Source organism: Sciurus carolinensis, chromosome 16 (genome assembly GCF_902686445.1).
Source record: "Sciurus carolinensis chromosome 16, mSciCar1.2, whole genome shotgun sequence".
In the NCBI taxonomy this organism is placed as follows: Eukaryota; Metazoa; Chordata; class Mammalia; order Rodentia; family Sciuridae; genus Sciurus; species Sciurus carolinensis.
Window position 1 is genome coordinate 52,129,444 of NC_062228.1, and position 20,987 is coordinate 52,150,430.

At 47.6% G+C, this 20,987-nt stretch overlaps 1 protein-coding gene across 1 annotated transcript; it reads left to right on the plus strand.

Annotated features, from left to right (window-relative positions):
- The first annotated feature begins 1,704 nt into the window (after window positions 1-1,704).
- Window positions 1,705-14,667, plus strand: LOC124966133 (phospholipase A2 inhibitor and Ly6/PLAUR domain-containing protein-like). Its single transcript, XM_047527201.1, has 6 exons — window positions 1,705-1,759; window positions 3,249-3,389; window positions 9,573-9,704; window positions 11,392-11,556; window positions 11,819-11,965; window positions 14,081-14,667. Exons 1-6 carry the CDS (start codon window positions 1,705-1,707, stop codon window positions 14,314-14,316), a joined length of 876 nt encoding a protein of 291 aa, XP_047383157.1. The 3' UTR covers window positions 14,317-14,667.
- The last annotated feature ends 6,320 nt before the right edge of the window (window positions 14,668-20,987 follow it).

A 20,987-nucleotide genomic window follows, 5' to 3' on the forward strand; every position in this document is an offset into this window, starting at 1 on the left:
AAATCAGCACACTACAGTGACGCAGCCACATCAGTGTTCATAGCAGCTCAGTTCACAATAGCTGGATTGTGGAACCAACCTAGATGCCCTTCAACGCATGAATGGATAAAGAAACTGTGGTACATATACACAATGGAATGTTACTCCGTCTTAAATAAAATTATGGCATTTGTAGGTGAATGGATGGAACTGGAGAGTATCATGCTATGTGAAATAAGCCAATCCCATAAAAACCAAAGGCTGAATGTTTTCTCTGATAAGCAGATGCTGATCCATAGTTGGGGGTGGGTAGGGAAGAAAGAAGGAACTTTGGATGTTGCAGGGGGGAGTGAGGGGAGGGGAGGGGAGGGGCGCGGGAATGGGGAGGAAGGTAGAATGAGGCAGACATTATTACCCTATGTACATGTATGAAAAAAGGGTTTTTTTTTTTGTTGTTTTTTTTTTTTTTTTTTGTGGTACTGGGGATTATGAACCCAGGACCTTGTGCTTGTGAGGCAAGCACTCAACCAACTGAGCTATATCCCCAGCCCTGAAAAAAGTTTTTTAAATAGAAAAAATCCTAAGTTTTGTGGGCCTGGACAAAGGCCTTGCCTACTCTGTGTCTCTCTTTCTCTGCCTGTGAGGGGGACACTCAGGGCTGATTTCATCCATCCCAACTGAGATACGTCCAGATTTGGTTGGCAAAAATCTGCTGCCTGGGGACCTTGAGAGTCCCCATGGCGTCTCTGGTTCCACCCAGACACCCCCATGTTCCACAACTGCAAGGGTAACACTGGATCCACAGGCCACCCATATGTCACCCTGGCTATGGGCCAGAATGGCCACTGACAATAACCCGACCCATACCGTCTGACAGCCGAAGATTTTGAACATCTCTCCTGGGGTTCATAATGGTGGCTTGTCCAGGTTGAGTGTCTCTTATCTGAAATGCTTGGGACCAGAAGTGTTTCAGATTTCAGGATTTTTTTTGAGATTTTGAAATATTTGCATTCACATAATGAGATGTCTTGGGGATGGGAACCAAGTTCGAATATGAAATTCATTTGTTTCGTATATACCTTATACACATAACCTGCAGATAATTGTATATGATACTTTAATAATTTTGTGCATGAAACAGCTTTGTGATGTAGAATTTTCCCCTTATAGCCTCAGGGTTGTGCTTAGAAAATTTCAGATTTTGGACCATTTCACATTTTGGGCTTTTGGATTGGAGATGATCAACCATCGTAAGGACTTAAAGAGTTAACATCAGTACGAAGTCACTAGGCATCCTGTTATTATTACTCTTTAGTTGTAGATGGACACAATACCTTTATTTTTTTTATTTAATTTTACACAGTGCTGAGGATCAGACCCAGTGCCTCACAGGTGCTAGGTGAACATTCCACCACTGAGCCACAACCCCAGCCCCAGGCAACCTGTTATTAATAATAATTATTAAAATAACAGCAAGTCCATCTACCTTTTGGCCTCATGCAATAGCGTGAGGCTTCTCCCACCAGCCTGCCGGGCTGTTCCCTGCCTGGATGTTCTCTCTGTTCCCTCCCTCCTACCAGGCGTCCCAGCAGCCTGGAGGGTGGGTCGGGCCGCTATCTCACTGGGCTATTTGCTCTCCCTCTTCTGGGGCTGCCACCCTGGACAAGGCCCTTGGATAAAAGGCCAGGGCACCCGTGTCCTGCTTCCTACTCTCTGGTCTGAATCATGCTCCGGCTCCTCCCTGCCCTGGCCCTCCTGGGCGTGCTGGCTGCCCCAGAAGGTGAGTATGGTGTGGACACTCAGAACGAGAGACCAGCCCAAGGTCACACAGTCGGTGGGAGTCGGCTTCAGAGTCTGAGACCCAGACCCTTCCACCTGGCCTGGTGGTCACAGACTGGTTGAGAAAGAGCATGGATCTGGAGGCAGGCTGCCAGGGTTCACATCCTGGCTCTACCACTTGATAACTGTGTGATCCTCAGCCTGCCACTTAACCTCTCTGTGCTTCAGTCTCCCCATCTGTGAAACGAGCTCTTAATGATTCTCTGGAGCAATTATTACTAGTCTGTGACTTTGCCTGCCTGTCTCCCCTTGGTTCTAATTCTGCCACCGTTGACCAGGGATGGGAATTGAGTGGCCTGGATGTCAACCAGGATCCCGTTGTGTGATCCTGAATGAGACCCCAAGTCCCTCTGGCCTCAGTCCCCCTTCTAGAATAGGAAGGTGTGAGGCAAGGTCAGCATTGTCCGATGGGGCTTTCTGGAGCCTTGAGGTTTCTTTGAAGAATCTCAGAGGCCTCTGCAGATCAAGGCTGGGCAGGAAGACAGAATCCCCCTCAGCAGGGCCTCCAGAGGGCAATCCCAACTTGGTTTGCTCAGTGCAGGCTTGTGAGCATGATGCAGATGGCCGAAACTCTAGAGGGTTAGACAGGAAGAGGCAGCAGCTGTGGCCTGGAGCTCCTCTGGGTCCCAACCCCACACCTTTGCCGTGCTGTGTCTCCTGCTGAAATGCCATTCCCACTCCTCTAGAGAATGTGTGTGTGTGTGTGTGTGTGTGTGTGTGTGTGCTGGGATTGTACCCAGGGGCATTTTACCACTGAACCACATCCCCAGTTCTTTTATTTTTCAGTTTTGAGACAGGGGCTCACTTAAGTTGCTTATGGCCTTGCTAAATTGCTGAGGCTGGCCTCAAACTTGTGATCCTCCTGCCTCAGCCTCCGTAGTACCTGGGATTAGAGACGTGTGCCACTGTGCCTGGTAGAAAATGTTTCTTTACCTTTTCTCAACAGCCCTCCAGCCATGGCAGCCCCCAATCCTATTCCTGAATCCCGTGTGTGTGTGTGTGTGTGTGTGTGTGTGTGTGTGTGTGTGTCTTTCTCCTCTCTCCTAAACCACAGGGTTTGACCACTCCTCTCTTCCCACAGGGGCTTCCAAGACGTGTCCAGCCTGCTCTTTGCCTGGAAATTGCACGGATATCTCTTGTCCTTCTGCCCAGGACACCTGCTTGTTTAGCCAGATGCATCTGGGTAGGGGACTGGCCGGGGTGGGCTGAGAGGGTGGACAAAGGAAAGGCCAGGGGTGGGAGGGGACAGGCATGGAGGAGCGGCTGGGGACCTGGGGTTGTGCACTTGGCTCAGCAGGTGCTGCTGGAGTGGGTGGGGTGGGGTGGACTAGCTGCCGGCAGGAGGCCCTACATAGGCCTCCGGAGCTGAGGCCCCAGGAGGGCCCTGGGAAGAAGGCCTTTAATCTCCCCTCCTTGGACTCTATCCTTAGAAAATGGCACCGTCCTCGAGAGCGGGTCCTGTGTGGCCCCTGGGGGATGCCAAGAAGGCGCCTACGCCCTGACCTACAGTCCCCACCCCAGTCTCTGGGTCAGCACGGTGTGTTGTGAAAACTGCAGCTCCCCACAAAAAGGTTTGTTGGCCGTGGGACCTGGGGCCACACACCAGCCAGGGTGTCATGGGGACTTGGCCAGGAGCTTCCTCTCCAGGAACTTTCCGTCTGGTGGGTGGGAGCAAGAAGGGAACCTCAACTTTCTCATCTAGAAAATGGGCCTGAAGCAAATTTTGCAGAGAGGGGTCCCCTTGTCTGGCACACGGCGGGCACTCTGTATTTTGTAACTATGCTTATTGAATTTTGGGGGGGCTGGAGAGAGGCCCACAATTCTTTCCTCTCCTGAGAGCCTCTCCTCCAGACGCTCCCTGCAGGCTGTCCCAGCAGAACAGGAGTGTTATGGGTGGTGACAGGCGGGTCTAGGGTAAGACCAGCCATCTGCCTGGGGCACCAGACTTAAGGGAGAGCTCACTCTGCTCCTTCGCACTCCTGAGAGTGAGCATCTCCTCAAATTTTGTGCCTCTGGCATTACAACAGACCCAGCCCTGGGTGGTAATCAAGATAATTTTTTGTTATTTGGTTATTTCTTTAAAGAAAGGATTTGTATTTGGCAGAGATAGGAATGGGGAGATACAGCACTCAGGGCTACCAGGAATCCTTTCACACAACCGAGGTGTCCCACTTTCTATGAAAAACCACCAGGTCCACCAGGTCCCAGGAGAAGTGGGCTCCTGCTCAGCATATAAAAGAGCAGTTATGATTAAAATCACATTTACTACATTCTAAAATGAAGATAATAAAAGACTAACATTAAAGAATAAAAAAAAAATCACATTTAAAAATCTTGTGTGTGATGATAGATTGAAAGGACCACACCTGATAATTTGTGTGTGTGTGTGTTTGTGTTACCAGGGATTAAATCCAGAGGGGCTTAACCACTGAGCCATATCTCCAACTGTTTTTTATATTTTATTTAGAGACAGGGTCTTGCTGAGTTGCTTAGGGCCTCGCTAAATTGCTGAGGCTGGCTTGAAACTCATGATCCTCCTGCCTCAGCCTCCTGAGCTGCTGGGATTACAGGTGGGCACCACTGACCCTGGTCCACTAGTTGTCTTTTGATAAAGAGTCTGTTGCCACACTGTCCAATAGAAATGCAACATGAGCCATCTGTGTAATTAAAACTTCTCTAGTAGCTACATTAAATTTTTTTTTTTGGTGGCATGTACCTGTAATCTCAGTGACTCGAGAGTCTGAAGCAAGAGCATTGCAAGTTCAAGGTCAGACTCAGCAACTAGCAAAACCCTGTGTCAAAACAAAATACAAAAATAAGAAGAACTAGTGACTAACTCAGTGGTAAAGTGCCCCTGGGTTCAATCCCCGTACCCTCCCCCAAATAAATAAATAAATAATAAATAAAAAGATAGCTCTAAAATAATGTTTTCTTCAGTCAACTTATCTGAAACTGCCAGTGTTTCGAGATGAGCCCCTATTAAGATGATTTTTTTTGAGAAAAAGGAAAAGAAGTTTTATTGACTTGCTAGCAAATGAGAAGTCAGCAGACTCACGTGTCAGAGGTTATGCAATTCTATCAGGAGAGCAGCGGGCTTTTAAGCAGGACCAAGTTCCAGGTGTGCATATCAGCAGTCATAATTCATATCCAACTGGGATCCTTGAGAGATAGCCATTTCTTAGATTTGCTGGTACCAGCTCCTTAGACTGGATTTCTTCATTCCTGTGATCAGTAAGCCAAAGGAAGGACAGTTAACTTGGCCTAGGATGCGAGGAATGTTAATGGTTTCAGAGGTCTCAATCCATAGATGGCTGGCCCCATTCCTTGGGGCTGAAGGTGAGGCAGAGCATCATGGCGGAAGAGTTTGGCAGAGGGAAGCAGCTCACATGATGATCAGGAAGCAGAGAGAGCTTAAGATGATTCTTGGCGGAGATTTTACTCTGGAAAAATATACCTAAATGCCTTCCTCTTAAATGTTTCAGATCTCCAAGGAAGCATTCAAAATTAATCAGATGGTGGTGAACCTGGAAGGCAGAGTTGTACTCTTTTGCAGAATACCACAATATCTTAAGCCCGAAATAACAGGATCGCTTTGTAATCACTTTTGAAATTCAGGATCCCTATGGAAGGGCCCTCATCTGTTGTCCGTGCTGTGTCTCCAGGGCCTAGAAGAGTGCCTGGTCCACAGTTGGAGCTCAAGAAGTGTTTGTGGAATGAATAAAAGAAACTTTAGGATCCAATCGGAAAGTTTCTTTAGGACAAACGAACAGAATGGGGCTGTTATTTGTGTCTCCTTAGAATAAGTCTTCAGGGGTTGGAAGGTGGCATCTGAGACCAGGCTGGTCCCATTTTGGAGGAAAGTGATCTGAATTGTTCCTGGCAGGAGTTGGGGGTGCGGTGTGGAGGCAAAAATAGAGGGAAGACAGGGGAACAGAGGGCTGGTGGGGTAAGGAGGTCTGGGCACCGGGTTCACTCAACTCCATCCCACTCTGACTATACCTGCTTCCACCAGAGGCAGGGCCCAAGGCCCAGCCCAACGCAGTAAAGTGTCCTTACTGTTCTGGGGATAACTCCACCTCATGTGACTCCCTTTCGATCATGAACTGCACTGGGAACCAGACTGTGTGCGTCACTCTCAATGGGACATGGAGTAGAGGTAAGGGCTCCCTTTGGGAGGTCATTTGCATGGCAGACTCCCCTCCCACCTGCATAAACAAGTGTTGTGATTCCTTTGCATGTGTGTTCACATTATCTCTTGTTATTGAACAAATCACCCGCAAATTCTGTGGCTTACCATGACCATCTTTTATGCTACCAATGGATTGTGAATTCAAGAAGAGCTCAGCCAGACAGTTCCGGGTCTCTCGTGTGTTTAGAGTCAGAGGGTGGCTAGAGCTGGAATTAGGAGCAGGGCCAAGAGCAGCAGGGGGCTGGCTGAACTTCTCTCACACATGGAGTCTCTGGGCCTTTCCACATGGTCTGTCCACATTGGTTAGCTTGGGCTTCCTCACATCATGGCTGCCTCACATCATGGCTTCCTTTATGTGGTAGTAGAAGACTTCATCCAGCAAACGAGGTGGCAGCCTCCTGGACTTTGATGACCTTACCTTGGAAGTCACATAAAGTTACTTCTACCATGCTTTATTGATTGAAATGGTCATGAAATTCCATTTAGTTTCATGGTGGGAGGTGTAGATAAGCACAGATGTCACCTGTTAATGTGTCAGAGAATTTGAAGATGCATTTTATTTTATTTCGGCAGTACTGAGGATTGAGCTCAGGGGCACTCTGCCACCAAACTACACCCCCAGTCCTGTTTTATTTTTATTTCAAGACAGAATCTCACTAAGTTGCCAAGACTAGCCTCAAGCTTGTGATCATCCAGCTTTAGCCTCCCAAGTTGCTGGGATTCAGCCGTCCACCATTGCACCAGCTGAAGGTGCATTTTAAAATGAGGACTACGTGTTTGCAAATGGTTGAGGCACAGACTTTTTTAGCAAAAGCCTTAGGAAAGAACCATCCTGGCCAGAGCAGAGACTAACTCTGAAGCCAACAAAGTGATAGAGAGAAGTGGTCTAGGCTTTTGCCACTGGCAGTAAGGTGGACTAGATCCTCCAAAGTATCTTCCTGCTGTAAACAGTGGCATGCTGGGAAGGAGCTGGGGAGAGGGATCCACCCTGGCAGGGAGGCATGTTGTATCAACGACATTGTTTAACATTGCTGGTGCGTGGTGATAATAAAAAGCAGATTTACTTTTAGTTGATTTTTTTAATGTTCTACAGACATACACCCCCTTAGCCTGCTCCCATGACAGGCTGCTCCCACTAGCCACCCTTGCCTCTTAGTATGTCACCGTTTACAGATAAACTAGATCTTGTGTGAAAATCTTTTTTTTTCATGCTGTTGGAGATTTCAGGAAACTAGGGAAATTTCCAAGGGTCCCTAAACAAAACAAAAATGTGAGCAGAAGTCAGAATGAGAGCAGTGAGAGAATGTGAAATTCACAGTGGCCCTGAGAACAGATGCTGATAATGACCTTCTGTGGGTAAATAGATCTTAGCACAGCACATTGGTCAGGGAGCTGACCCTTGGGTTCTCACATAAGATAGGACCTTGGAAAGAGGCTGAAAAGATCCCAGGTTGGTAATATCACCTGATCTGTATAGAAACAAAAGCAAATCCTCCCAGAGGAAAAACCCCAAGGATTCCCACAGATCAACATCAATCAAACATGAGCCCACAATCAGAGCTCCTGAAACACAAGGAAGCAAGTCACCATGAGGAAGAGCAGAAACAACAAATCATAAATGTGTGTCCATGAGGAGCTCGGCCATTGTAATCATCAGCTAAAGGACATAATAATATACCTCTATGTGATATACCTGAAGGTATAAAGTTAGAATCACAAAAAAAGAGCAACAAGAAGAGGTTGTAAGAAAATGGCAAGGTAGGGCCGGGGCTGTAACTCAGTGGCAGAATGCTTGGCTAGCATGTGTGAGGCACTGGGTTTGATCCTCAGCACCACATAAAAACAAATAAATAAAATGAAATAATTTCTAAAAATGGCAAGGTAGACTTGAAAAGGAATCATATAGAACTACCGAGGGGCTGCCAAGACACGGGAACTTGCTGACAGAAAAAGGCAGACACGAAGGTGGAGACTTTGACTCTGAGTCTTTCCCTGCAAACTATTCTTATTTCTGCAGGAGGTCCCCAAATCCTGAAGGGCTGTGCTACACCAGAGATCTGCCACCTGCAAGTGAATGACACTCTGGGCCCAGAGCAGGCTGGATTTCATCTCACCACCAAGCCTGATTGCAGTTACCCCGCTCCTCCCACACAACCAGGTGCTTTGAACCCTGCCTTCCTAGAACCCCACCCTCTCAGCCCTTCCCAGGTCTCATATATTCTTCCCAATCCTTTGTGTTCCTGGGGTGCACTGTCCCCCCGCCAATGTTCCCAGGAGTACTGTTATATGCACACACAAACAGCACCCAATACACTCAGTAGCAGAAAATCCATTGGTACGCAACCACAGACACTCACAGTTGTATCTCAACACCTACTGCACGTGCACAGAGGTGCATGAACTTCAGACATGAACATCCTGTGATGTGAGATTAGAGATCTGAACTCCTCTTAAGGAACAAACCTGATGTTCTTTTTCTTTCTTCACTTCCTTGCTTGTGAAAGATGACAGATTGGTCAATAGTCTTCTTTTGGATTACCAAAGAACATTCACCACCATTTTTTTTGTCTTCCGGAAAAGAGAGATGCTAAGTGGAATACTATTTACTTGGATAAGAGTATATTGATCGATTCGTTTGAACAGCATTATGAACTTTTTAGAGGCCCATCAGGAAAGGCAAATTTCCCTGGACAGAGCAACATTCTCAGTTCTAGGGATGCAGAAGATGCCTTTGTTAGAAACTGCATGGCCAGGATCATCCTGTGATGCAGAAAAAGATCTGCTGACTGACTCTGCAGGCAGAGCGGGTGCATTCCCACCTTAGCTTCCTCAGATTCCAGCTGCCAACAGTTTTACTTTCCCAAACTAAGCAGTGGATCACGTTAATTATCACAACAAAGAAAAAAAGGCAGACTTGGGAGCTTGAAATTTACAATAGGAAAAGGAAAAGGGTAAAATATGATTGCCAGCTATAGGAACTTGGGTCATGGAAATTTATGCAAACAGACGTAACTCCTCCATGCGTGGACATGTGGATTCTCAGGTCCATATTCAGGGACTGGGAAAGACAGGCACAGACATACGCCAGCATGCAGAAGTACACACTGTCCACAGGCACACCGACACACCGGCTGACATCTATGAACACTCACAGTTGTACCCTGACGCATCCCAGTACCCCACACCTCACTGGAAACAGACACACCCTGCCCAAGAAGCACTCACAGATCCACAAAACCAGCCTTAAACACACACAGACACACAGATCTGCTCGTACCCCTATGCACGTAAGTGGGGCACAGAGGCACATGCACAAACACCTCCACGGCCCCCACCCCCAGCCAGCTTCAGAAACACGCAAACAATTCAACACAGGCCAGATGTGCACACAGGAAACGGCCCTGCATCCTTGCCCCACAGCAGAAATGCACACCCTTTTGCACAGTAAGGGCACAGATGGGTGTGCCCAGAAATTTTTGCAGGTGCACATGTACGAGCACACACACACACACACACACACACACACACACACACACACACACAGAGGTTTTCTTTCTCTCTCCAGGTCCCCATGCAACTGTGACCCATAGCAAGCCAAAGGCCACCATTTGTTTCACCTGCTCAGACCTCTCCCATTGCAACCCTGTCTCCTGCCCGGAGGATAGAAACTACTGCCTTCAGACAACAGGAATCACAGGTGAGCGCCCACAGGAGCAGAAACAGGCCCCGAGGCAAAGCGAAACTTCTTGCCTTTCCGTGTCTGTGGCCTCCACTTTTCCTGGCCATGCAGGACAGAGGCTCGGGGCAGCGGAAGGTGTGAGTTGCAAATCCCATGGCACATTTGGTTCAGCTCTTGCTGAGTAGCCATCCACTTTAGAGGCTGAGGCAGGAGGATCAAAAGTTGGAGGCCAGCCTCAGCAATGAATGAGGCCCTAAGCAACTTGGTGAGACCCTGTCTCAAAATAAAAGCAAAAAGCTCTGAGGATTTGGCTCAGTGGTAAAGTGCCTCTGAGTTCAATCTCCACTGAAAACGAGGTAAAGGCTCAACCAGTCACAAGAGGACGGATACTATATGAGTGCATGATTTCACTTTATGAGAGATCTAGAGTAGTCACAGTCATGGAAACAGAGAGGAATGGTGGTTGCCAGGGATTGGAGGAGAGGAAATGGGGAGCTGTTCAATTGCTATAGGGTTTCAGTTTAAAAAAAAAAAGTTCTAGAGATCTGTTACACAATAATGCAAATATAGTTAACCATTGAACTATATATTCAAAAATGGTTAAGAAGGTAGATTTCACATGATTTTTTAACCATGATTTTGTGGTTTAAAATAATAACTTAGCTGGGTGCAGTGGCACATGCCTGTAATCCCAGCAGCTCAGGAGGCTGAGGTGGGAGGGTCATAAGTTCAAAGCCAATCTCAGCAACTTAGTGAGGCCCTAAAGCAACTCAGCAAGAAGGACTGAGGATGTAGTTCAGTGGTTAAGCATCCCTGGGGTCAATCCCTGGTACCAAAAAACTTAAATAAATAAAACAATGCTTTGTCATTTCTCATGATTCTGCCATCTTGGGCTCAACTGGGCAGCCCTTCCACTCCAGGTGGTGAAAGCTGAGGTCCCTTATATGCTACATTCTGCTGGGAACTTGAAGGGCACTGGAGGCCCCTCATCCCCCAGAGCCTCTGTCTGCGGGGGCTCTTGGCAGCCCATAGATCAGCCTCAGCCTCCTCACAGTATGGTGCTGTCTACTGAGAAGAAAATAGTAGAAAGTTCCAGGCCTCTCAGGAGACAGGCTCAGCCGGGGCACAGCATCACTGGGCCACTATCTGTTGACCGGAGCGAGGTGTGGATTGAAAGGGGAGGAAGCACTTGCTCTTGCTGAGGCAGTGACGGTCCTGTTGCCGTGGGCTGGGAGATTCAGTGGTGGCCATCTTGGTGTCAGTGATGTTCTGGGCAGCGAGCTCCTTAAGATCCCTGCACCTCTGTTCCAATAAAGCCGAAAAACTGTAAATGGGAAGAAGAATTGAACTTGCAACCAGCTCTTTGCTATCTTCCAGCAGCATGAATAGTGTACCAGGCTCCCGTGCTGGGCATTTCTGGAACACCAGAGAAGTATCTGAGTAAGGCCATGAGGTGCTCAGAGACAGAGCGGGGAGGCTCACCGAGGCCCCCCTATTAATTGGAACCCTAAGGGAGAAGGCAGAGTGCCCAGCAAGGTTTTCTGAAGTGTGTCTTTATGAGCAATGACCAGGTTGGATTTATTATGGGGGGATCTCAGGCAGGGTGAATGCCAACAGGATGACATCAGAAGGGACTGGGGGCATTCCATTAGTGGGTAGCTCCCGGTCGCCGTTTCTCATTAGCCTGCCCTCCGCCTCTCTCCAGCCTTGGGGGAAGGAAACTCGGTGGCCTGGAGAAATGGCTCCTGTGTGGCCTCCAAGGACTGCAAATTGGACAGCTCCATCTCTGCCTTGACCTACAGTGCTGGCTTCGGCTTCTGGGTCAACACCACCTGTTGCCAAGGCAACTGCCAGGAGTCCACTCCTCTCGGTACGCTGCCAACAGAAAGCAGTCAGATGGGTGACCCAGGAAGTGGTAGGTGACTTTGGAGGAGAACTTGTCCTCAGTCGAGGAAGGTAGGTGGGCAAGAATATCAATGCCCAATTCCCCAGTTGGGTTCCCCTAAGTCACTGACCCCAGCTCAGTGGGAAATCTCAATAAGGTCATTTCCCTGTGGTGATTGTTTGAGCACACCAAGGGCCCTGGAGGTTCTGAGAGTCCTCTTGGCTGACCTTTGCCTTCCCCTGTACAGCAGCTCTGCCAGCCTCACGTACCTTGAGCAAGTTCCTGTGCCCTACGTGTGCAGAGGACCACCAGGGGCCCTGCAATTCCTCCTTCTATATGCAGTGTCCCCTCGGGGAGACTGAGTGTGTCCAGCTGGACCTGATGCCTGAAGAAGGTAATGGGGAGTATGTGTGTGTGCATGTGTGTGTGTGCATGTGTGTGTGCATGTGCATGTTCACACACAGTGAGTTGAGTGTATTGGCTTTCAATGAAGACATGCCTGAGTTTGGGTTCTCACCTCCATCATGTACCCTGTGTGGCCTGTGGCAAGCAACTTCATCTTTATGAGTTTCACTTTTCTTTTCCAGTAAATGGAGATGCTGGATGCACATTTTCCCCCCGGGGTTTTGTGAGGTCTGAGTGAATTCATGAGAGAGGCAGTAGAGGAGCGGGTATAAGAGCAGGAATCTGGGTCAGGCTGCCTGGGTTCAAATCCTGGGTCCACAGCTTAGAGCTGGGAGATACTGGACAGGTGATCTAGCCTCTCTGTGCTTCCGTTTTCCCATTTGAAAAAGGAGGCAATAATAGGCTCTGTCGTAATACTGTTGTGAATAAAATCAGAAATCCATTAAATTCTTACATGAGTGCTGTCCAAAAGCAATATAATGTGAGTCACATGTGTAATTTAAAATTTTCTAGTAGCCTCATTAAACAATTAAAAAGTAACAGGGGAAATTAACTTAATAACCTTTTGTTTAACCCAATGAATCCAGCATTATCATTTCCAGCATGCAATCAATGTAAGAGATTGTAAGCAAGACGTCTTGTGTTTGATTTTTCTAAGTCTTAGGAATCGGGTGTTTATCTGACACTCAAAACAGTGTTAATTCAGACTGTCCACCTCTGAGGTGTTCAATAGCCACGTGTGGCCAGTGATTACCATATTGAACAGCATCCCTCTAGAACACAGGAAGTGCTGTGAATGGCGCTGTGGTGACTCTAAGGCCATATCTAAGGAAGACAGGAAGGAATGTCCGCAGGGGGTGCAACTTGGAAGTGTGAGGGTCATGACAGGTGTGTGCAGGGGACTTGTCACACTCCGGAAGTGTGCACCTGTGTGTTTCTGGGGCGGAGTGTCCGTGGATGGGGTTGGCAGGTGCTTTTGTGTTGTGTGGGTGTCTGGGGATGGGAGCTAATGTGATTGAGATGTGTGTGTGTGCGTGTGCACGTGTGCATGGGTGCACATGTACGGGTGAGTGTGCAAGAGAATGGTTCTGGAACAGTGACTCACAAAAATGGTTCTGTGAGGGTGTGCACACTAGTTCAGGCAAAATGAAACAAATAGGGACCACCCTGAGGCTTATGCTTCTTTTTAGTTTTTTTTTTGTTTTGTTTTGTTTTGTTTTGTTTTGTTTTGTTTTTTGATACCAGGGATTGAACCCAGGAATGCTTAACCACTGAGTCACATCCCAGGTCTTTCTATTTTTTTTTTGAGACAGAGTCTCCCTAAGTTGCTGAGACTGGCCTCGAACTTGCAATCCTCCCGCCTCAGCCTTTAGAGCCACTGGGATTGTAGGTGTGCGCCATGGCACACAGCTCTTTTTAATATTTTTTTTAATTATAGAGAAGTTGTTCAAAGATAAATAAAAGTGGGAATAGTTTAATAAATCCCCATTATACCCCACTCTGAAAATAGCCCCCTGATGGCCAATCCTGTTCCATCTCTGCCCTGATCTCATATTATTTGAATCAAATTCAGATATTGTATCACTTTCTCCATACATATTTCCATCTCTATCTCTCTAAAAGATAGGGACTTAAAATTAACCTACAAACTAAGTGAGCCTGAAAAGGAATAAATTTGTTTATTATAAAAAAAAATGACCTACAGTTGTGAGGGTTTTTAAATTGAAAAAACTTTACTTGCACATTTTCCATTAAGTCCTCGGAAAACTGGTTCCCTTTGCGTATTGACGCCTGTGCATAAATAAACCGCCTTACGTCATTACATTAAGTATGGCTCCGAAGAGTCAGGAAAAAATTGCAAACGTGTGAAATCAGCGGCATTCCGGTGTCGCGGGCCTTTGTCAGTGTGGAGCCGCAGGGGAAAGCATACCTGGAAGGTGGAAGGACTAACGAGAGGGACAGAACGATCCCAGTGAGGTCTCACCGAGGACACTCCCGCTGGTGCCCCTGTGCCTGCCAGGTGCGCGTGTGCGCGTGCGCAGGTGTGACCCTCCGCCCGCGCGGGCGTGTCCCCACGTCGCCTTTCTCACACCTGTCTCCGCAGGCGGCCGAAACCTGAGCCTGAGCCTGCGCGGCTGCGGCTCCCGCGACCTGTGCGACGCCCCGGCTGTGAAGGAGGGACGCCTGGCGCTCCCGGGTCTCCGGCTGGCCCGCCCACCATACTGCAGCACCCGTCACCGCGCGGTCCTCGAGTCTCAGTGCCTCCTGGACACCGCCTCTGGTCTCCGCCTCGCCCTACCCGCGCTGGTGGTGGCCCTGGGGACCTCGGTGCTTGCCTGAGGCATCTGGCCGGGACCGCCTTTCCCCTGGGACTCCCCCACTGCCTGCTTGCTCTCATCTCACTGGATGTTGCCTGGATTCCCTCTTTCGGACACTTTTGGGGCCTGGAAGCTTCTGGTGAGATAGTCAGGGACCAGGGGCAGGCTCCTCTCCCAGACCAAGCGCTTCCCCTAGCTTCCTGGTACCAGGACCCCGCACAGGCTATACCTCCTCCATGAGCATGGGCTGTCTTCCCTCAAGGCCACCCACCGCTGCTGAGGCCAAGCCTCTGCTGGACGAGGACCAAACCTCCGTGGACAGCAAGGGTCCCCCTACCCCCCTCTCCAGACCAGGGTTGTTCTTCCTCAGACTACAAAGACTAGGCCAACTTTCTTAAACTAGGGGATCCCCAACACCAAGCCACTCCCTCAGCTGGGTCAGTGTCTGTTTTCCTCAAACACCAGGAAGCAAATCCTTCTTCTTGTCTCCCTCTATAGGGTCCAGCAAAGTCTTGTGAGCCAAAGTGGGGCTTGAGGACCCAGTACACCCACTTCCCAAGGCTTCTAGGGCAGCCGGTTCCTCTCCCTCTGGGCCACTATGGGCAGGGGGCTTGGGTGGGGTGAGAGTTCCCTGCTGTCTAGGCTCAATCTCCCAGCTGTAACCAAATCTAAATGAATTGCATCCCACAATGCCAAGCAGTTTGGATTTCCCTTTTCTGAAGTAGCAACCTCACATAGGATCCTGATGGGGTCGACTTTCTCCTCTGGGGCCTGGGGAGGTCAAACCTGTCTTCAGCCAGGACTTCTGAGACCTGGGGTGGGGACTGCTAGGACCACAGTGCCTGGGGCCAGGAGGGCATAGAGCAAATGCTTAGTCTGGAGGCAGCATCATTTTGGAGCAAGCAACAAACTCGAAGGATTGAGCAGAGAGGTAAAAATGGGGAACTCGCAGTGGGTAGGATTCCAGGAACCTTCTGCTTTTAGCCGAAAGTAACAAAATCCAATCCAAGAAACTGAAACCATTTGTCATTCATCTAACAAATGTTTATTGATCACATACTACACATTAAGCACAGTTCTAGATATGAGGGATACAGAAGAAATCCCTTCCTCTCATGGAGGCTGTGTTGTAATGGAGGAGATAAATAATAACCAAATACCCCATATGCTATGCCAGAGAGGAGACAGCTGCTGGCAGGAGGAAGGGGTGTGTTGCCAAAGTTGAGAGATTTACAAAGGGTGGGTTGAAAGGGTGAGATTTGAATAAAGGACTGAAGGGGACAAGGGAGAGGTGGTGCAGATGCCTGAGTACCAGTGATGGGGCTTTGCAGGCAGAGGGAAATGTGAATGCAAAGGCCCTGAGGCAGGCACAGTGAGATAGTGCAACATGACCCAAAGAACAGAGGGGTGGGGGTGTCCGGGGTCTGATTCAGACCAAGGAGTCATTGAGCACCTTTCTGCTTTGCTACCCATAGCCACACTCATACAGCAGATACCCAAAGCTGGAAGGGCTGGCTTCCCTTTCTGGTCCTGCGCAAACCTCCATCCCTAGCAGCCTTTCCTTATGCCTCACTGACCAGACTTGAGCAGCCAGTCTCTGAAGATAATGGACCCATCCTGATTGACTTCCCCTAATCAGGATCCAGTCCCTGGAGTTGAAAAAGGTCCCAGCCTCTCTTAAGGTACATGGCTGCTCTGGAGTCTGGATAAACTGAGGTTCTAGTAACAAGGAAGAAGGGGGATAGGGGCTACAGGGATCAGTCAGGAAGAGAAACCACCCTAGGTTGTTCCTTCTTCTCCTTCTCCTATTTTTTGGTACTGGGGATTGAACCCTGGGGCACTCAATCACTAAGCCATATCCCCAGCCTTTAAAAAAATTTTTTTTGTAGTTGTAGATGGACAGAATGCCTTTATGTTATCTGTTTATTTTATGTGGTGCTAAGGATCGAACCCAGTGCCTCACACCTCAGAAGCAAGAGATCTGCCTCTGAGCCACACACCCAGTACCCCAGCCCTTTTAATATTTTCTTAAGGACAGGGTCTTGCTGAGTTGCTTAGGGTCTCACTAAAGTTGCAGAGGCTGACTTTGAATTCACAATCCTCCTGCCTCAGCCTCCTGAGCCGCTGGGCTGGGTTCTTAATAGAAGGAGTTTAATATGAGGGAGTTGCCTATACTGGGAGAACACGCGGTAGAAGAAGTGGGCTAGAGAGAAAAAAGGAAGAAGGGAAGGGTGTTCTGATTACTGTGGCTGTGGTAATAAGTTACCCGAAATGTAGTGGCATAAAATTATTCAGGAATGTGACTCAGGAGCGTGGGGAGTGTTTGTTTCTGCTCCACAAGGTCTCGAGTATTTGAGGGCAGGGGGCTGGAACCATCTAGGCTCATATGTTCATAAATCTGTCAGTCATTGCTGCTGCGCTGAGACCTTGGCTGAAGCTGCAGCTAGAACTCTGCATGTAGCTCTTCCCTGTAATTACGACTTCCTTATGACATGGTGCCTTGCTCGTGATGGGCAGGATTCTAACGTAGCCACCTTCCCAAGATTCCATTGTCTCCCGGACTACGAATTGAATGGGACATTACATAACATGATGATCTTATCTTACACAGCAAGGGAGTTTTTTCAGATGTCATTAAATTTTACCAATTAGTTGAGTTTGAGTTCAGCAGAGAAGATGATCTAGGTGGACTTCATCTACTCATGCACGCCCTTTAACAGCAGAGCGTTTTCTCTGGCTGTAGCTGAAGAGGAAGTGGACGTGAAGCATGCAAAGGATCTGCTGTGGCACTGCTGACTTGAAGTTGAAGGGCCGTGTGATAGCCTGAGAGTGGCCTCTAAGGGCTGAGAGTCACCCTCCACCAAGAGCCAGCAAGACAGTGGGGACCTTAGTCCTATAAATGCGAGTAACTGATTCTGCTGAAAACCTAAATGAGCGTGGAAACAGGATCCCAATTCCCAGAGAGAACCACCTGGCCAGCACCTTGATTTTGGCCTTGAGAGATCCTGAGTAAAGAACTCAACAAGCCCACTGGATTTTTTTGTTTATTTTTGGTACAGGGATGGAACCCAGGGCACTTTATTGCTGACTACATTCCTAACCCTTTTATTTTCTTATTTTGAGACAGGGTCTCACTAAGTCCCCTCAAGGCCTTGATAAATTGCTGAGGCTGGCCTGAACTTGTGATCCTCCTGCCTCAGCTTCCTGAGTCACTGGATTACAGGTCACCATGCCTGGCCGATCTACAAAACTGAGATGAGGAATGGGTGCTATTTGGCTTTGACTTTAACGGTAATAAAATATATAAACATAAAATTTACCATGATAAACTACATCTAAGCATAGAGTTCAGTAGTGCTAGCGGATATCTGCATTGTCCCGTTTGTTACCAGTCTCCTGAACCCTTTGGTCTTGCACAACCAAAACTCTGTACCCATCAAACAAAAACTCCCCATCTCCCGCCCCTGCCTCTGGCAACCACTATTCCACTTCCTGTTTCTATGATGTGACTACTCTAGATTGCATGCAGAGCGGGGAGGCATGCAGGAGTTATTGGGACTGTGATTTCGTTTAGCCTGATGTCCTCAGTTCATTCATTCTGCATCACGTGCCAAATGTTTTTTTTTTTTTTTTTTGTGCAGTGCTGAGGATTGAACCCAGGGCCTTGTGCTTGCAAGGCAAGCACTCTAACCAACTGAGCTTTATCCCCAGCCCAGTTCCTTGTTTTTTAAGGCTGATTATAACTCCATTAAATGAACCCATGTAGGTGTGCGAATCTGTTCCGCTCTTGGACACATGGGTGCTTCCACTCGTGGCTCCGTGAATGCTGACAGAAGTAGTGGTGTGGGAAAAGCACGTCTCACCTTTTTTGTTTTAATCTTCTGAGGGGAAGGATCTCCACTTGCATAGGTCAGGCTACAGGCGAGCCTGGGAAGCATAGTTTTCCAACGTCTAGCCCCAGCGTTCAGGGAGAGAAGGGGGGATATGGAGCCAAGAGACCACAGATCAAGTCCTTTCCCCTCTCGCAGTCCCATTTCCTTGTATAAAATTGGAGTTGTGATCATTCCTGAAAAAGGCAAGTGATACAGGGTGCCTAAGTAGGTAATAGCACGCAGTGTATGGGAGTCGTTAAAATGTTATTTGTCCTAGTCAGCTTGGCCACCATAATGAAAATCTCAGACTGGGTGGCTTCAGCAATAGAAATCTATTTTCTCACAGCACAACTTGGAATCATCTTTTGCTATTGATTCATGATTCATGTGGATTGAAAAGAGTCACCAGGCCCAAGGTTGAAAGAAGGAATGGGATGCACATAGAGGGACTCTGAGTGCGGGCACTAGTGCATCAGTCAATTCTGATGTTCAACTCAGAGTGTTAAGTGTGGTCTTTCCTGTCTCTGCTCTCCTGTAATGCTGACCACAGGGCTCCAGATCAAGTGTGCTAACTTGGGTCCTGGAGCAAACAGATGTTGCTCAAAAAGTTACAGCTGACCCCACAATGTGAGTGAGAAATAAGCTCTGCTGAGTGAGAAATAAGACACTGGGGTTGTTTGTTTCTGCAACATCAGTTGGCCTATCCTGACTAGTTCAGAGGTCTCCAAGGGAGTGGATAGCAGAGGTGGGTGTAGAATCAAATATCTTCAACTGAAGTCCTAGATAGATTGGAGAAGATGTTTGAACTCAAAACAGTCCTGGGTTTTATAGTGTGAATTCACAGATCGGTTGTCTGGGTGGGCCTGCACAAGTCTCAATAACCTCTCTGAGGCTTGTGTTCCCTTGTGTAGTAATGTGGCTCTCAGACATTAAGATATTATCATCGAGTAGGTAAAGCACAGGCTTGGCACTTCCTATTCTTTTGATAGATAGAAGTAGTCACTTCCTAGGTGGCTAATAATCATGACAACTATGCTATCATTTATCTGCATTATGAAGAACAGGAAAATGGAGGCTCAGTTGAGAGGAAAGGTTATTCTGGCTCACAGTTTCGGAGGTTTCAGTTCCTGATTGGCCCTTTGGTTTGGTCTTGGTGCAAGGCAGCACACCATGGCGGGACTCCGTGGCAGGGGCGGCTGCTCACCTCATGGCAGCTGGGAAGCAAAGAGAAAGACAGAAAGGGGCAAGGGTTCCAAAGGCCTTTTCAAGAGCACTCCCTCACCCGACGTCCTGCAACTGGGCCCACCCAGGTTCCACCGTCTCCCACTAATGCCACACTCCAAGGACAAGGGCCTTCACATAGGCACTTTTGAGGGACATTTCAGATCCAAACTGGCATATCCTTCCATTGTCCTTCCAAACTCAAGCAATCCTATGTTTACATTTGATACATCCATAAGATATATACATTTGTATGTATATCTATATACATCCTATCCTCCTACCCGGGGTGATATGGAATTTTTTAGTTTCCAAAATACGAGTCATAGCTCTCTACATCCTACTTTACGCACTTTTCAGTACCTCATGGAAATCCTCCACGTCATTCAAGTCCTACTCTTTGATGGCCGTAGGTGTGGTTTCATGACCCACTGGAGTAGATGTACCCATATTTACTCAGTCATTGTCCATCTGTGGGTGAATTGACGCAGTTTCCTCCTTTTTTGTTTTTTTCTGTCCTATTGTGGGAAACTCACTCAATTTCCTTTTTTCTTCCTCCCACGATGAGAGATTCAGCAGTAACATCCTGATGATGGATGACAGTGTATGTAGCTGTTATGTTGTTACCTGATGACAGAGCCCTTTCATACATTTAAAGAATTTTCTAAAATATATAATGAAATGATATTGAAGTTTCCAGTGAAAAAATCAAAAGTAAGAAATAGTGGCCCCCCACATCCTGGTTCATGTCCACTCAGATGAGTCCCCGGACATCCTTTCTTCCCCTGTAGACAGACTCCAGGAGTAAGCAGTTAAGTTACTTCTGTCCTAAAAAGATCATTGGAACTGATTCTCAGGAGCAGGTGTTGGTTCAAGGAACATGTGCATTTATTTCACCATTAGGTTGACATTGGATGGGCCTCGAATGTTCTTTTTGAGCCAGAGGGACACCTGTTTCTCTAGTGGGGCAGAATCAGACTGCTCAACCCTTCCCCACTGCCTCCTCTCTACCCTCTCACCCTGAACCTTTGGCAGTGACAGCTTAGGGTTCTGATCAACGCTGTGCTGAACCACATCAGCCAATACAAAAAGTCCCTATGCTCCTGTGTCCCTATTAGTGAATTCATGTATTTTGCCAGAACTCTTTTCCCTCCCAAGAATATCAGACAAAAAAAAGTTTGTAAAGTTGTAAAGTGGATGTATTAAAACTCACATCGGGGCTGGGGATATAGCTCAGTTGGTATAGTGCTTGCCTCGCAAGCACAAGGTCCAGGGTTCAAATCCCCAGCACTGCAAAAAAAAAAAAAAAAAAAAAAAAAAAAAAAAAAAAAAAAAAAAAACTCACATTGAGTTAAAATATTTTAATTATACCAAAATAAAATGTTTTATAGTTTTATTTCAGCAGAAGTTAATTTAAAATGATTAGTATCATCACTTGGTCAAGAGAAATGGTCAAGCATGGAAATCTCTCAACTGAAAGTGTAGGAGTGGGTTTAAAATGTCCTCCACGAGTTGTTTCCATCAAAGTCACAACGTGGTACGCTTCTCCTTTCGCTTCAAGCACCAACACGTCTTGATATGGCACTAGCCTTGATTTAGA

Excerpts from the sequence above, each read along its gene's own strand:
- LOC124966133 (XM_047527201.1), top strand. The coding sequence starts at position 1,705 with ATGCTCCGGCTCCTCCCTGCCCTGGCCCTCCTGGGCGTGCTGGCTGCC. Across the intron at positions 3,390-9,572 it reads CTGCAGCTCCCCACAAAAAG|GTCCCCATGCAACTGTGACC; the intron begins GTTTGTTGGCCG and ends TTCTCTCTCCAG. Across the intron at positions 11,557-11,818 it reads CCAGGAGTCCACTCCTCTCG|CAGCTCTGCCAGCCTCACGT; the intron begins GTACGCTGCCAA and ends TCCCCTGTACAG.